We start from the raw sequence: 16,151 nt of genomic DNA, 5'->3' as shown, positions 1-16,151 counted from the left end.
CACCCTCCGGACACAGGGATTAGCCCCCAGCGCGTTAATGCAGCATTTTCCACGGCTGGCTTGGCTTTGAGCTCAGAGCTACAAGCCAGCGCGGCAGGGGCTTCAGCACTTGGCAGGGGAGGGGATAGTGCTGGGCCAGAGCTGATGCTATGCCAGTGCAAGCCTGGCACTGCCGATCCTGCTCCACTTCCCACCAGAACAAGAGGCTGAGGGAGACAGACACAATGGGGAGATCCAGGAAGTCTGACCCACACACCATGCTGTCCCCAACGGTGTCTCTGCCCAGAGCCGAGGGACGCCTTCCTGCTCCCCACCTGCAACCCACAATTGTTCCAATCCTCCCACGGGAAGTGAGTACCATGTACTTCGGCAGCAGAGGAGCAGCTGAACTGTCTGGAGCAGCCCTCATGCTGTAAGTCTGCAGCTCTTTTGCTGCGGACAGAGCTACCTGATCGCGGAAACGTTGGGCAGCGGCACACAGAGGGAGCCGACGTCACCAGGCACCGACGGTGTCGGATTCTGTGTCACTTTGGACCAAGAAAACCTAAACCAGCCCTGACAGCATTTTCGTCAACAGCTACAGAGGATGCAAACAAACAGTACTCACATCTGTGCCATCAGGACAAACGCTTTGCATCACCTCCATGCCTGCTGCCAAAAGGGATGGGTAAGGGCATCCTCCACAGCTGTCCCGGTACCAAGGAAGGAGTGTGTGATTGGCAAACACGGCTGGACAGCTGAGCAATGGTCAGATAGCCTTGCTGCTTGGCAGGCTCTGCCAAGGGGATGCTGAGCCACAGAGCACCTCAGCCCTTGCTCAGGGAAACAAGTTTTTCTTGTTCATCACACTGCACAGAAGCCCATCAAAGAGAGGAGGATGGTACGAGCGACACAGCATGGCACGCGTGGTTAGCGTGTCACAGGGGAAGCACGGGGCTGGGAAAAGCCTGGGAAAAGCCTAGGAAAAGGTCAGTGCAGGCAGGCGTATGCACACGCACGCCTGCACCAGGAGCTCAGCACCCGCCTCCCCTGAGCAGCTCATGGCACAAGTGAACGCCACGGCCAGCACCGAGCTGCAGACAACCTCCAGTACTTCACTGAGGGCTGAGCTCAAACCTTGATCTGTTCAGGGGCAGATGTTCAAGTGACATAGCACACAGCAGCCTGTCCTGGGTCCTAGAAGGGTCCCAAGGAACCTGGGCACCTGGGCACAGCCAATCCAGAGGCAGAGGTGCTGCAGTGCAAAACTCGTGCTTGGCTGTCCAGAGGTGCCTTCTGGCAGCCAGGTTGCCCAGACCTGGCCTGGACTGAGACAAAAAGACAAGTACAAGGGCTCTGGAGGAGAGGGATGCGGAACTGGGCGGGATGCAGGGGAAGAGCACAGGGGGACAGCAGAGCGGCCACCTCATCTTCCTGGCATCTGGCTTGATGAGACCCTGACTCTGCCCCTGTTCCTGCCTCTGCCTGGCACAGCGAGGGGCAGGATGCCATGCTCAGTGGCTGGTCTCAGCCCTGCGCTGCTGCTCAGGGCTTGCGGTCACATTTTTTCATTAACTATTTTTAATCCACATTTTGCCTCTTCTCCATTCAACCTTTTCTCTTTTCCCCTCTCCAGGCAACAGAGCATTAAAAAAAAAATCTGTACCGCAGTGTGCAGAAAGGAGCAGGGATTGGTGGGAAGGGCAGGGGCTGGCAGCTGGGGCGGCACTAACACACCAAGGAGGGGTCTTGCAGGCCCTATATTTTCCCTTTGATGCACAGATAAAGCTGAGAAAATCTCAGGGGCACTCACTGAGTTTGGCAGGGGTCAGAACACACACAGCATAAACTGTCAAGTGCTGTGCGAGGCACCAAGGCTATGTTACCACCTACAGGGCAAGGTGCTGGGCAGACGCAGGTCAATAGCACTGCCTAGGAAGCAGCAGACGCCGCTACCTCTGCCCATCCAGCTACCATGGCTTAGGGGGAGCTGGCCTGACACTGCCGTGCGCGGCTCTCCCTGGCCACCCCGAGGGAGCAGCCGGGCTGGGAAAGCAGCGCCAGGCAGAGGTGATCTCACAGCTGCTTTGGAGATGCGCTTCCAGCCACGAGGGCGGCAAGGTCACCTACCCACCATGTCCTGGTTAAACAAAGCCGTTTACCAACACCGTGTTGACACAGCAGAGCTTGGGACAGAGTCACAAAGGGCACTCGCAATGGGCCCCGGCAGCACCCAGAGAGCTTGGGGAAACTGGGGGGCTGAGGGGAAGTGTCCCCTGCTTCAGCCCTTCAGCAAGAAAGCCACAGCACCGTGTGCCCACTGCAGGGACACCCAATGGGTGGCACTTCAGAGAGGGGTTTCTCCGGGACATGCTCCCAGCACAGCAGAACCCCGCTGATATCACACTGCTGGAGTTCACAGCAGCACCCAAGGGTGCCGAACTGCCCAAGGGCAGAGCTCCTTCCCGACGTGACAGGGGCAGTGGCTCAAGCAGAGAACAGGCACAGCCCGGACGCGGATTGCCTAGCCCAGGACACCACTCGACTCCACCGGGGCCATCACCCAGCACCGGGACGGCTTTGGAAGCTGATGCTCAGGATTCACGGGGCTCAGGTTGCGCCCCGGGCATGTGCAGCCGTGACACTAGATGTGGATCCCCTCGACGGGGCGTGCTGCATCCCACCGAACAGGCAGCCTCAGGGCTGCGGGGGTGGGCGCTCCCCTCCCTCATCCCCGCCTTCCCCCGTACCTGTCGGGGCTGGGCTCGCGGCGGCTCCAGGGCGCATCTCGGTGCCGGCCGGAACCGGGACTGGCACCGGCACTCTCGGCCGCTCCGGCGAAAACTTTTGCCGGAGCCGCGGCGGCGGCTGTGGCGGCTCGGGGGGAGGGACCGACGCGGGGGGAGGGACTGCAGGCGAGGAGCCGTGTCCCGCCGCCCCGCTCCTCCCGCCAGCACGGGGAGGGGTAGCGGGGGCGCAGCCCTGTGCCCCCGGCCCCTCCCGTTGCCGCCAGTCTTGGGTGCACGGCTCTGGGTATGGCGCGGCACGATCCCGAATCACCGGCGACCGCGCCCGAGAGCTGCGGAGACACCGGCGCTTGTCCGCGCCGCCGATCCTCGCCGCCGGACCCTTCGCCCCGCCCCGCTGCCGGGCATCGGCTGGGCTCGCTGGCGGGGGCAGCTGAACTGTAACAGGCCCCTGAGGGACAGGGACTGGGACACCTGCGGCTCCGGGAGCCGGTGCAGCCCCGCGCTTGGTGCCGCGGGAAGGCGGTGGGTCCTCGGGGCTCTCGTGTGGTCCCTGCGGGTTTCCCGGCGCTGTCACAAGCCCCCGCCCCCTTCCCTTCCAGTTCCGCACGGCGGTCTGCAGGGTTCGACTCCCTCGGGAGAACCCGGACAAGCCTCGGCCGTGCAGCCGGGAGCCGCCTTAATCTCTAGGCTCCGGCCGCCGCCGGTGGGGACGGGTCCGTGTCCGCCTGCGCTGTCCCGCTACAGCCCAGCCGGGTAAATAGCAGCAGCGAACGGACGAGTCTGCCACACTGAGCTCACCGGGCTGCGGCTGGAGCGTGGCCTGGGAAGAGGTGCCAACAGCTGGGGAATACCAACAGCCACCCCTGCCGCTGCCCTTTGGCACAAAAGGATTTACCTCGGTCTCTGTCCCCGCGCAGCCGGGACAGCTCGGGTACACACAGTGTCCTCCAACCTGGAGCCCCCCAGCCGGTGTACCCCAGAGCCAGGGTCCCGCTCGGCTCAGCTGCCAGCGCTCTGCAAAGCCCCCCGCTGGGCACACCCTGGGACTTGCAGGTGGTCAGCCCACAGCCAACCGGCACCCTGATCTGGGCCAGGAGGAGCCTGAGTGTCAGCCCCAGGCCTGCCCAGGGCAGGCAAAGGGGTGACAGGGGGAATTCCCTCCGGACAGCAGGGCCCGAGGCTTGGGCAGGGAGGGCTGGGCAGAAGGAGGGTGAGACCAGGAGGGGCCCAGCAGCTACAGTGAGTGCAAACACCGCAGGCAGTGGTTGTTGACAGTCCCGAGGCCTCCCCGATGCTCAGAGATAAGAAGCTCCAGCACCAAGCAAGCAGCTGCCGGACGCGTTGTGCTCTAGGCTGTGTCTGGCACATGTTGTCCTGCCTGCGTGGCTGTGGTGTGGCTGCCACCATAGGGTATGTGGAAGACGGGATGTGAGTATCAGGAGTACAGGCCTGGCATGGCCAGTGGCACCAGCTGGAGCATCCCTGCCCCTGTCCAGCACAGGACCAAACAACTTCATTTCAGGAGTGTAATGGCAGCCAGGGCAAGGCTCTGCAGCTCCATCGTTTTCTTGCTCTGTGCTGGCCTTTGCACAGGTGCAGAGTAGTTCCCATCAGCTCTGGTAGTGATGTTGGGGTGGCAACTCCAGCCCCTCACAAGAAAATGGCTCAGCTTGCCTCATGCTTACCTGCCCACAGCCCTGTCACAGGGGCAGGCAGAGGAACAAAGCAGTGATGCCAGCCAGCATCATTAGACTTCGTTATGGTGATGAGCTTTCACTTCCCTGCTGTCCCAAGGCTGGCTCTGTTCCGCCTGCTGGAGCCCAATTAGTGCCACTTCCTGGAGGCAGCTCCAGCGACAAGGCTGAGGCAGGCGGGTGCCCTCGGCACAGCTCTGCTGAGACTGGGCACAGCTTGGGGCAGGGCTGGCCCAGGGAAATCCCAGCTTCATGGGGATACAATGTCCTTGGGGTTAAGTTAGGGGCACAGGATGGGGAGAAGGCTTGCACCCCTCCCTGCGCTCCTGAAGAGCTCAGTGCCCAGGTCTGGCTGCAGCAGGAGAGGATACAGAACTCACCCACAAACAGCACACAAGGCTCTGTGCTTGTTTCACCCTTTATTAAAGTCACAAATATTCCAGTTCTTCGATCCCTCAGGACCACTATGCACAGGGGTGCACAGGCCAGAGGGACTAGTGCCCACAGCACCCACATGCAGGGCACTAGTGAGGGGGATCATGGGGAACTGAATGCTACAGAGGGAGGGGCATGAGGCCACAGGGCTGCATGGACATCCCCACCCCAGGCTGGGTTAGTGAGAGATGGATCCTTGAGCCACACTGCCTGGCCCTGGTTGAAGCCAGGAGACAACTGGGCAGCTGCCAGCCTTGCCCTAGCCAAGGGCAGGGGGATGAATCAGCTGCCCCTCACCCCCAGGCTCTATTCACCATCTTCATTGGTATGAGGCACAATCCCTGAAGAGCCCAGCAGCCGGTGGGTGCTGGCAAGTTTTGGCCAAGCAGAGTCAGAGGGAGTTTGGGGAGAGACTGGCAGGTTTGGAGTGGCCAGGCTGTGCTGGGGGCAGCAAAAGAGCGCAGTGGGTCAGAGGCACTAGGGGAGGACAGGGCCTTGCTTCTGGCAGGCGAGGATGGAAGCACACCAGCTCTGCTGACCCCTCTGGCCCCTGGCCTCCCCAGCTCTGTGACCAGGCTGGACTCTCCGTTCCCCCAGGACAGTGCAGTCTGGAGGCACATAGGGAACAGGGCTGAACATAGTGAGAACTGAACCTGTGGCCTGTGAGAAGAGCAAAATAAACCCCAAGCCAACAGTGCAGAGTGGGGATGAGGCTGGAGAGCATCCCAGAAATAAAGGAGATGCTAAGAACTGGGGTGAGAGAGTGGAGTCTGGTCTGGCTGGCCACAGGCATTGGCAAGGCACAGGAGTGGGGATAAGGGGCAGGGGAGCGGCACTGGCCCCAGACAGCAGAGGGGAGTTCTAGGATCTCAGTGGTGACCTGCACGCTCACCCCCCTGGGGCAAGGCAGAATCTTGTCTCTCCTGTTCAGGTGACCACTTTGATCCCAAAATATTTGCGTAGCTGTTCCAGGAAGACAAAGGTGAGGACAGTGTGAGGAATGAGACGGATGGCAGCAGGAACAAAACCCTGGAAGGAGACAGCAAGAACAGGGAGTCAGTGTGAACTTGTCCGAGGGTGGCCGGCAGCCCATCCCACGGGGGAGTGCTGCATGGGCATGTGGCAGAGCTCCGGTGAGCTGGGGGCTTGGTGGCAGCAGAGCCTGCTAGGGCAGTGAGAGAGCCATGGGCGTGAACACAGATTTCAGCACCATGCATCAGCCCCTCTGCCCCAGACACATCAGTGCTGGCACCACTGCAGTGTACGCAGAGCCTCAGTCACAGCCTGTTCAGATCCCACAGCCCTGGCTCAGAATGTGGGCCTGGCAGGTGAAGGCTGCTGGAGGCAGCACAGACAGGAAGGCTCTTGCCCTAGAACTATTCCAGGTCTTAACCACTGCTCCCAGCCCAACGCAGGCTCCCCAAATCCACCCTAAGAGCCCACCCCAGCATTCCCAGCCAGGCACCTTGTAGAAGGCGAGGGGGCCAAGCTTGGCAGTTTCCATGGCACAGTGGGCAACACCCTGAAGCAAGAGGGAGAGAGGTGAGGAGGAGCCAAGAAGTGAAGGGCATTAGGCCAAGGGGATAGGACAGGCTGCTCACCCGGTACTCGCCCTGGGAGTTCATGAGGCGGGTCTTGAGCACATCAAGGGGCTGGCACAGGAATGTAGCACATCCGCCCTGGGGACAGCAGGGGTCAGCACAGGGTAGGGGCTCATGAAGGAAACCCAGGAAGGTGCCGGTGATCAAGTGATCACAACAGTCACTGCAGAGAGCCAGAGCTCAGTTTGGGCCACCCCCCCCACCCATGCCAGGAGGCCTACAGGAGCTTCTGTGCCTGGTCCTGCTCCATCAACATCCCAAGAAGCAGCTCTGGCAGTCTCAGCCCAGCTGCAGGTAACCCAGCTCCAAAGCTACCTCCCCACACCCCGCCCTGCTCACAGCAATGAAGCTGGCCAGAAAGTGAGTGAAGATGTTGTCTGACAGCAATCCAGTCGTGAGAACCAGCTGCTTGGCCTGGTCATAACAGGAGAGCTGTGGAGACATGGCATGTTAGTGATGCATTCCCTCTCCTCACCGTGCTAGGAGCTATCCTTGTCCCTTCCCTGGCACCTATTACCCAACAGAGATATCCTACCTGCCCGACAGTGACCAGGGCTCCCCGGCTGGATGCCATCGTAGCTCCTGAGAAGAGTTTCTTCAAGCCCTCTGTGGACAGACAGGTTAGGATCAGCACACGTCCTGAGACATCCCTCATGCTCCCTTCCTATGAGAGTCTCCTTCCCTACCCTGTCTGTGTCCCAACCTCCTCACACAACTGTGCTTAAAACACAGCAGATATGCTGCAGAGAAGGACAATCCTTTGGAGTAGCCCTTCCTCATCCCTGCTGCCATTCATTCTGCTTCCCACCCACTGCTCTCATGATTTTCCACGGCAGCTCCCGGCAGGTCCCTCTTCCCTGCTGGAGTACAGACAGGCTGCCAAGTCCTGCCCCAGACAGATCCTGCAGAGGTGCTGGCCTTTGCCAGACCCTTGTCTCCCCTGTCCCATGGGCCTCACGGATCCCATGGCCACCCTCTGTCCGTTCTCCCTGCTCCGATTCGGGGCACCCTAGGCCACTGCTGCCACAGTTTCCCAGTGCCAGCAAGGACACCCCAGACGCGCTCACCCTACCCCGGCTGGCACGGCCTCACCTTCCCGGAGGACACGGTACATGCCATCCAGGGCATGGGAATAGCTGGAGGGAGCGAGAGGGGAAGAAGTCAGGGCCAGAGGCTCCCCAACACCCCAGCAGCCCAGTACGGACAGCTGCAACTCCCAGGCCCACAGCCACGGTCCCGGTCCCGGTCCCGGTCCCGGACCCGCTGCCCACGGAGAACAGTGCTGTGACACCGGTTCAGTGCTGCCCCCCCGCGGCCACATAGACCTGCGACCCAGCAATGCCGGCTCGCTTTCCCGCTGTCTCAGTCCCCACGGGAGCTCGGGCTCAGGCTCGAACCCTCACTCAACTGCCTCAGCCCCTAGGGAGCCCCAACCCTACCAACTCTGTCTCTGCCGCTCTGGACCCCCACTCACTTGCGCCGCAGGGCAGGGGGCTGCTTCACGTCGTTCTGCATCCTGGAAGGCAGAGCAGCATGGCGTGAGGTGGAGGCTGGTGCCCACTGTTCCCCCCAGACTGGGGACCTGGAGCAGGCTTGCCTCTGATCAGGGTACCAGGCAGAGGCCCAGCAGACAGGCTGGGCCTTTACAAAGGGACAAGCAAGCTGTCTCCTACCCCACACCCTCATGAAGACCATGCTGGGGCCTAGGGCTGTTACACTACATGGCAGAACAATTCTAGGCCTTTGGGGCACAGACCACCTCTTCTCTGCGACTCAGCCACCAACCACAGGGCAGCCTGGTCAGGCTGTGAGGAACACAAGGAGTACCTCACCATCCTAGTGGTGGCACTCTAGTCATAAGCCTTCCTCACCAGGAGGTGGGCAGAACTGACCTGACATTCACCATGTCTGCTGGGGTCCCCACGAATCCACCGGTGAAGCCTGCAGCCAAAGAAGGGAGAGCTGGGGTCAAGGGGCTCCTCAATTTGGGGGAGCTCAGGGATGAGAGACCTTCTCCCTTGCTCACCTCCCACTGCACCCAGCAGCACTTTCTGGTAGAAGGGGGGAGGGCCCTGGGTCCCCTGGCCCAGGCGGTCCCGTGCAGTCTCATAGATGGCGAAGCGAGTCAAGGAGTATGTCATCTGGAGACGGAGAATGAGCCTGCTGGGTGCCTGCAGCCTGTCATCTCCAGCCCAGCTGCCAGTTGTGGTGGGCAGTGCCACACCGCAGGGCCTCTGTGCTGGCCTCAGGAGACCAGGGACTGTGGGGGCATGGTGGCACTCACCTGCCGGCACAGTGAGGCGCTGAGGCCATTGTAGAGAGCCAGGAAGCCGTCGGTGCGAATCACACGCATCGCCATCCCCATCATCCGCATCTTCACCTCCTGCTGCGTCTGCAGGTGCACCTGAGCCAGACTCCAGCAGTATCAGCACACGGCCCAGTACCAGCGGGCTCAGGGAGCTCAGGGCTGGCTGCTCCAAGTGCTCATTGGTGTAACTAGGTAGCACTTGTGCAAGAGCTTCCCTGCCAACAACAACAGCTCCGGGCTCCCTGTGCTTAAGCAGCGTTGGGAAACCGGCCCAGGCCAGCACCAGGGTGGTGGAGGCCAGCAGGAGAACCGGCAGTGCTGAGGCTCCTGCCTGCAGTCCCTCCAGGCGCCGCTTGGCTTAGTGCCCTCAGCAGTATCCCCAAGATGAAGCAGTAGCACCTGCTTCTCCAGAGAAAGGCCACAGGCCATGTCGGGGCAGGGAGGATCCAAAAACACATGAGTGTGTGACCTGTGTGATTTTTTTTCAGTCATCACAACCAGGCTGGAGGATCTATGACCCCCTGCTGCTCCACATCTCCCCGCAGGCACTGCCAGGCCTCCAGAACGCCCCCTCTACCCTATCCACAATAATGACAGGGGCTGGTAAACAACCCAACAGCTCAGCTCAGCAGCTCTGACCCGTTCCCATGCACAGCCAGGGAGCCTGGGTGCTTCCCTTCCCACTTGCAGCAGTCCAGTGTTTCTCAGCACCACCAGAGAAAGTGTCAGCAGGACTGCAGGGTAGCCATGCTGGAGCACGTTCTGAGTGCACCCACCCAGCCCCACACTACACAGATAACGTGCAGGTCAAAGGCCCAGGAGATAAGGTTGAAGAGAGTAAGTGCCACTGGCAAGAAATTAGACCTAGCTCCTGTTACAGAAGCCCCAGCACGGCCGGGGCGTGGGATACGCAGCAGGACGCTGGGAACAGCCGCTGCAGGGAGGCAGGGACAGGGCTGCCTTTGACCCCTGCAGGCAAGTCTTGGGTGTCAGGGACCAGAGCTCATTACATACTAGGAAGCTGTGTGAGAGCTGTGGGACAGCTTGAGGCAGAGCAACTGGGCAGGTAGGTAGGGCAGAGTCATGCTTGGCAGCACTCAGCTCCCCACCCCTGGGCCACAGAGAGGGAAGGCAGGTAGGGGAGAAAGTGGCCAGTGCTGTGGTCACCACCACAGAGCAGGCAGCCCATGGGTGGCTGGTGCTGGCTCAGGGATTCTAGAGCAGCTCCTGTCTGGGGCCAAGGTCCAAAGGTGCAGCAAAGTGCACTTTGACTCCTGCCTTGCCAAACACTGTGGCCCTTTCTGCCTGGCACCAGCCACCCACTGCAGGAGAGCTCTGGGCCAAAGGCAGGTCCTGTGTTCAATACTCAGGCATCAATCCTCTTGCAAATTCAGCTGGCTGACCCAGGCTGGCCCAGGGCTACACAGTTGCAGGGACAGTGTCCAAAAATGTGTTGGGGGGCACAGTGCAAAAGTCACACCAATCACACCGGCTCAGAGACAGTGTGCCTGCCTAATTCCCCTTAGCGCCTTGCCAGGACATCCTACATGAGCCTCCACAGCCTTCCAGCCACCTCTGCTGGACAGATGAGTACAGCCAGGCACAGCATCTGGCCTTGCCAGTTGTGGCTTTTCTCCTGGGTCTGTGCCTGACACATCTTCCCCTATCCCCATGTGTGGGCTGGAAAGGGACTGCCTATGCTGAGCCTCGCCCACGGACGCAGCTCTGGGCACAACAGGCTCTGGTCTGAGCTTGCTCTCCTGCTCCCCCTCCACAGCCTGCCTGGCTGCCAAGCTTGTCACTGCTTGGCTGATGCACAAGGCTCCGGGCAGTGCTGGCATTTGCCCTGTCCGTGGGTGCTGGCAGCACAGGGCTGCGTGCGGCACTCTTTGTGTGGAAGCAGGGATGCCAGGCTGTCTGTGGCGCCTAGGTGACATCTTGGCCTGAGGACACGGAGCCCAGTGGGCCTGCGTCCAACACAACGGGCACTGGTGCCACAGCCGTGGCTCAGGCAGGAGCCTGGGCAGGGTGTCCTCCACAGCTCCCACGACTAACACCCGGAGCTCCCCGGAGCCCTCAGCTCTGATTTGTGTCCTCAGTCCCACATCTGTTCCCTCATATGCCTGCACCTGCTCTTAGGCCTTTCTTTGGCCAGGCCTGGTGTCCCCTTAGCCCTGTCCCTGTGACCCACCCCTGCTCCAGTCCCCTCATGCCATGACCTCCGGGCCCCACAGCTACTTGTGTCCTCCCTACGAGCAGGGCTAACTCCCTGCTCGCTCAGTCCCCGCACGGCCGCAAACCAGCTCCTCACAACTGGCTCTCCCCTGCGTCTGTTTCCCCCTGTCCTCTGCAGCCATTCCCCAGCCCCTCACAGCACTCCCCGGCCCCCCGAAGCCAGCCCCACCGCCGTTCCCCGGAACGCCAGAGTCGGCCCCATTAGAACCGGCCTCTCTCAGCCGTCCCCATGCCAAGTCCCTCCGGTCCGGCCCCACAGCGGCTCCCAGCCCTTCACATGCGCTCCTGTACCCTTACAGCTGCTCCCCGGACCCTCAGAACCTCTCTCCAGCTCCCCAGAGCCGGCAACCCCCCCGAGTCGTTCCCCAGCCCCATAGCTGCTGCCGTCCCCTCACAGCCTGCCCATCCCCACAGCAGCTGTTTCCTCCGGTCTTCCGCAGCCGCCACTCGGACCCTCACAACCGCCCCCCCGTCGCCGCTGTACCGTTTCCCTGGACCCTCAGTCCTTGCCCTACAGCCTCTCCTGTCTCCTCAGAGACCCTCCTGTCCTCTCACAGCCTCTTCTCAGCCCCTCATAGTCTGCTCCCTTCCCTGCCCCCAGCAGCTGTTTCTCCCGGTTCTCCACAACCGGCCCTTCAAAACCATCCCCCCCCGCCCCAGTGCCGTTCCCCAGCCCCAAACCTGGCCCTGTAGCCGCTCAGGGTCCCTCACAGCCTCCTCTCTCCTCTCAGACCCGGCCCTTTAAAGCCGTCCCCTCGCAATCACCTCCCCATCCCTCAGAACCAGCCCTATAACCTCTCCCAGCCGCTCAGAACCATCTCCCAGCCCCTCAGATCACCTTCTACGACCCCCTCAGGCCCATCTCGATGTCCTCCTGTCCAATTCCCCACCCCCTCTCTCCCTCCACGTCCCCAGCCGGTCCCTCACCGCCATCCCTCAACTTCTCCTTCCTCATAGCCCTTCTCCGCCCTCCTTCATCCCTGTTCCCTCCTTTTCCCTCCCCTCACCTTCAGCAGGTCCAACGGGTGGGTGCAGCAAGCGGCCCCGCAAGAGGCGAGGCCGCCGAAGTACCAACGCGACACACGCCGCTCCGCCATCGGTGCCGCTCTGCGCTAAGCCACACCCCTTCTCCCGGTCAGGAACACGCCCCCGCCATCAAACCCCTCCCCTTCTTCACGGTACCGGGAGGTGCGGCGGCATCCCGGGCAGCCGCTAGCCTAGGGTCAACGCAGCCGCGGCGACCCCAGGCTTCGGGTGTACAATGCCCACCCACAGGGCCAGGAAAGCAGCACTTCGATAATTACTGACCATTAATTAACGGTGACTAGTTAACGGGGAGGTCAAACCATCCCACCCACATCCCGTGCTGCCGCGGCCACAACGGCATCTTGAACCGACAAACAGCTGCCGGGGGGCTGCTGCACAGCGCCGCAGGGGTATGCGGCACTCCTGCCACAAGACTCAAGTTTAGGTGAGAGATGATCCATTTCACAGGTTTTTTTAGGACGTTTATGAAGGTAGAGTTCGTGATGATGGCAGAACCAGACAGCAGCCCCGCCAAAGCACACAGCATTCTTGCATCGAATCGCTTTGAGAGAGCCTTCCCAGCGCACGACAAAGAGGATGTTTTGCACTCAGAAACATCCAGGCCCAGGCTTCGGCGCTGGTGGGAAGGCTGCCATCATGCCAGTCCCTCTGTGGCACAAATACAGCTGCCTACTGCAGAACTGTGGCCGACTACTCCAGAACCACAGTCCCTCCGGCTGCTTCTAGTGCCGCTTTGATCTTCTCTGCTTCCTCCTTGGAGGCGTTTGCCTTGATCTCCTGCGGAAGGGACTCCACCAGCTTCTTGGCCTGCAGGAGGGACAAAGTACAAGGTTTGTAACTGGCCTTTCTCTAACCAGATTAACAGGTTTCCTGTCACAAGCTGACCCAGGGAACTCAACAAATGGTCCAAACCCCTATACTTTTACTTGAACATCCTGCAGACATCTAAGCCTGACAGCACATCCATCATAGCCCTAGAAGAGCCTTTTCCATCAAGAAATTCCCATAAATTCCTCCCACCACATGCAGGGTGATCTAAGGTATTGCCCTGCTCTGGGACACGTAGACACCACAGCAGTGGCCAGCCTGCAGTGGGTCTGCTGTCTGCACTGTGAATGTTTTGGTTCACATATTTTTGCAGCAGGGAGCAGAGGCTGCCAGGCTGCACAGGAACTCACTGCACCGGGTCACAGCGCTCCAGCACAGACAGTGCCTGACAGCACAATCTTGGTATTTTCAAGACTCTTTATACACAGCTCTCATTACCACAACACCAGAGTTTTGAAGGCAAGTGGAAAAGCTCCTGATTTACAGGGATTCCTGCAGCACCGGGTACAAAGAGGGATGAGTGAGCCCCAGCTACAGCCAGATGTTTTCACTACTAGACCAAACAGCAGTAGCAAAGCAATTCTGTTCCTTATAAACAGTGCCCAGGGAGGTTTCTGCAGCAAAGAGCCACTGCCAGCTCCCTGCCATGCAGCACTGCAGGTGTTTAACACCCAACAGACTGACTACTGCTCACAAGGAGTCTTGTCACTTTATTGCATGTTGGGCACAGCAATGATACACTCACGGTGGCAGAAAGTGCTTTTTTCATGAGTGGTGAGGCATGAAGGCAGGACAGACACAACTTCACCCATCAGAGCCCCAGACAGGATCCTGCTCTGGCTGACTGGGATGGGGACAAGCAGCACAATCACAGCTATTCATTTAAGATTCCTGCTCACTAATGCCTAACGTCTGCTTGAAGTCTGCTCTGAAGCAGCCCTGGCCAAAGGAAGCAGCTGCTCAGAGCTCCCAGCAGGTGGAAAAGCCAGGTCTGAGCCAAACTGGGCCGGTACAGCAATGCATGTCCGCTCTAGGGAGAGCACACAAGGACATGAGGTCGGTGTCTGCTGGGCTGGCTCAGAACACATCAGAGGCACAAACACTTTGAGTCCAGCTCATGATGATGATATACCTGCACCATCAGGCAGCTATTTCTGCAGGATTGCCCTGTTTGGGTCACATCAAGCACCCAATATCCAAAAATTTCACCAGCAGCAAGACTTAGTTCCAAGTCACACCCAGCTCTACAGGCCAGGAACCCATTCCCTACAAATGTCATCAAACCATCTCGATTGGGTGGCCATAAGATTTATGACAGAAACTGATCAGCTGTGCTCTGACTACAGCTTCTGCAGGCAAAGCCAACCCCCAGCAGCAGCTTGTTTTATGTGTGTGTTTTAACAGAAACACCAGGTTGGGTAAGCCATACTTGACCAAGTTCACCTGCAATAACCTGTCTCTCAACCCTGTCACTGCACCGAACTGTACCCAGCTTGCCAAGCAGGCTCCACATGCTAAGCCAGGCTGATTTAGCTCTCCAGATAGCTTCCAGTCATCCACTAAGCAGATCCGTTACAGGGTTTTGGTATTTTAATGTTGCTTAGGACTGCTAATGGATAAACAACTGCCAAATTAACCAATTAATTATGCCTGTGAGCTGATGGAACACATGTCTCTGCCAACAGTCTCTCTGTTATTGAACTGTTTGCTTTGTGATACATCAATACAAAGGGGTCAGAAGTCTTTCTGCAAATCCTTCTGAGATTCTGGGCTACAAATAAGAGCTGATATCACAGTGCCCAACATTCCCTCCTTGCAAATGGAAGACCAGAAAGTGCTGCTTTGTCCCCAACACATAAAAGTGTTGATCAGTGATGAACTGAAGCGCATTAAATGCTTCTGCAGCAGCTGCTGTATCACCCATTCCATGTTCTGAGCCTACAACACGGTTCAGGGCCATGAGCTCAGATGCTGCACAGACTGTGAAAGGCTCATATTCTCCAAGGGAAAAAAAAGGAGGCATCACCTAGGAAAAGAAGAACTTTAAATAGCACTGTGAGCATAGATTGCAAGATTTATGACCTGGAAATATTAATCTAAATTCAGAAACATACTGGCCTTGAAAAGCCAAAGGGAAGGTACAGTAAAGCCAGCTGTGACAAGGAATCCTCACTACTCCTCAGGAGTAGCCAAGCTCACAGCAGCTCTAACATTGGCAGAAGATGAGGCTGGCTTCAGGGACACTGGGGTCTCTGCTCTGAGCCTCCTTCATCACCCTACTGCTTTAGCAGAGCTGGAGAAAACAGCATTCTTTAAAAATTGCCTAACAGATGCAACAACTTTTGCCCTACACCTCATCCACCTCTTTGTCCAAGGTGTGAGCACAGACAGGCTGCTCTCATCGCAGATACGCCATCTCCCTTTGGAGCAGAGAACCGAGCCTGCTGCTTGCACCTCGCTTCAAGGTCTGTCCAGGCTCAGGGATGGCACAGAGCCAGGGCAGCTGGAGCCTGGGGCAGCCCCTTCCTCACCTGCACCAAGTTTATTCCTTGCACGAAGTTCTTCACCTCCTTGATCAGCTTCACCTTGTCAGTAGCTTTCAGATCTGTTAGCCGAACGGTGAAATGTGTTTTCTCCTTCTTGACTGGGACTTCCTCCTCGTCCTGCAAGCAGCCAGAGCTCGCTGAAGACACCCGGCCCGGCCCAAGGAGCTTCCACCACCCCATGCATGGAGCCCCAAGGGCCCACCTCCTGCCCACCTCCCTGGTACCTGCGAAGCTGGCTGGGAGGGCATGAGAGAAGCAGCCGCCGGCATCACCCCCACGTCCGGGATCTTCAGAGTCTCCTGTGGGGAAGAGTAGGGGCACCAGTGGCCGGTAAGGCGGCGCAGGCGGGCCGGGTCGGGATAGACTGGACTAGGCCAAGCAGGGTCGAGCCGGGCCAGGCCAGTCCTAGCTGGGATAAATGAGGCCGGGCCGCGCCACCCACCTTGAGAAGCGCGTTGAGGTCGGCCACTTCGAGCAGCGTCAGGCCCGCGATGTCCTGCACCAGCTGCCGCACCTTGGGCGAGTACTCCTTGGCGGCCGTGTCCAGCGGGGCCCCGGCCAGAGCCTCCGAACGCCGCGGCCGACCCGTGCCCAGCGCCCGCAGCCCGGCGGCAGGCGATCCGGCCGCGGCGCACCGCCAGGCGGGCGGCGAGCGGCGGAGCAGGCGCGGCGGCAGCGCGCGGGCGGCGGGCAGCATGGCGGCCGCAGAGGACACGGCGGCGGCGCTC

At 59.6% G+C, this 16,151-nt stretch overlaps 2 protein-coding genes across 2 annotated transcripts; both read right to left on the bottom strand.

Moving 5' to 3' along the window:
• Positions 1-4,827: 4,827 nt before the first annotated feature.
• Positions 4,828-12,400, bottom strand: SLC25A10 (solute carrier family 25 member 10). Its single transcript, XM_064150822.1, has 11 exons — positions 12,010-12,400; positions 8,744-8,863; positions 8,486-8,600; positions 8,352-8,400; positions 7,934-7,975; positions 7,552-7,595; positions 6,995-7,065; positions 6,799-6,891; positions 6,460-6,537; positions 6,324-6,380; positions 4,828-5,887 (listed from the first exon to the last, which is right to left on the bottom strand). Exons 1-11 carry the CDS (start codon positions 12,097-12,099, stop codon positions 5,786-5,788), a joined length of 861 nt encoding a protein of 286 aa, XP_064006892.1. The 5' UTR covers positions 12,100-12,400; the 3' UTR covers positions 4,828-5,785.
• Positions 12,401-12,488: 88 nt separating this feature from the next.
• Positions 12,489-16,135, bottom strand: MRPL12 (mitochondrial ribosomal protein L12). Its single transcript, XM_064150824.1, has 4 exons — positions 15,866-16,135; positions 15,648-15,722; positions 15,409-15,540; positions 12,489-12,856 (listed from the first exon to the last, which is right to left on the bottom strand). The coding sequence occupies exons 1-4, from the start codon at positions 16,118-16,120 to the stop codon at positions 12,740-12,742; spliced, it is 579 nt and encodes a 192-aa protein (XP_064006894.1). The 5' UTR covers positions 16,121-16,135; the 3' UTR covers positions 12,489-12,739.
• Positions 16,136-16,151: the final 16 nt, after the last annotated feature.

This window comes from Pogoniulus pusillus, chromosome 11 (assembly GCF_015220805.1).
Source record: "Pogoniulus pusillus isolate bPogPus1 chromosome 11, bPogPus1.pri, whole genome shotgun sequence".
Taxonomy (NCBI): domain Eukaryota; kingdom Metazoa; phylum Chordata; class Aves; order Piciformes; family Lybiidae; genus Pogoniulus; species Pogoniulus pusillus.
Note: the sequence above shows the minus strand (reverse complement) of the source record. Positions and strands in the feature narration are given on the sequence as shown.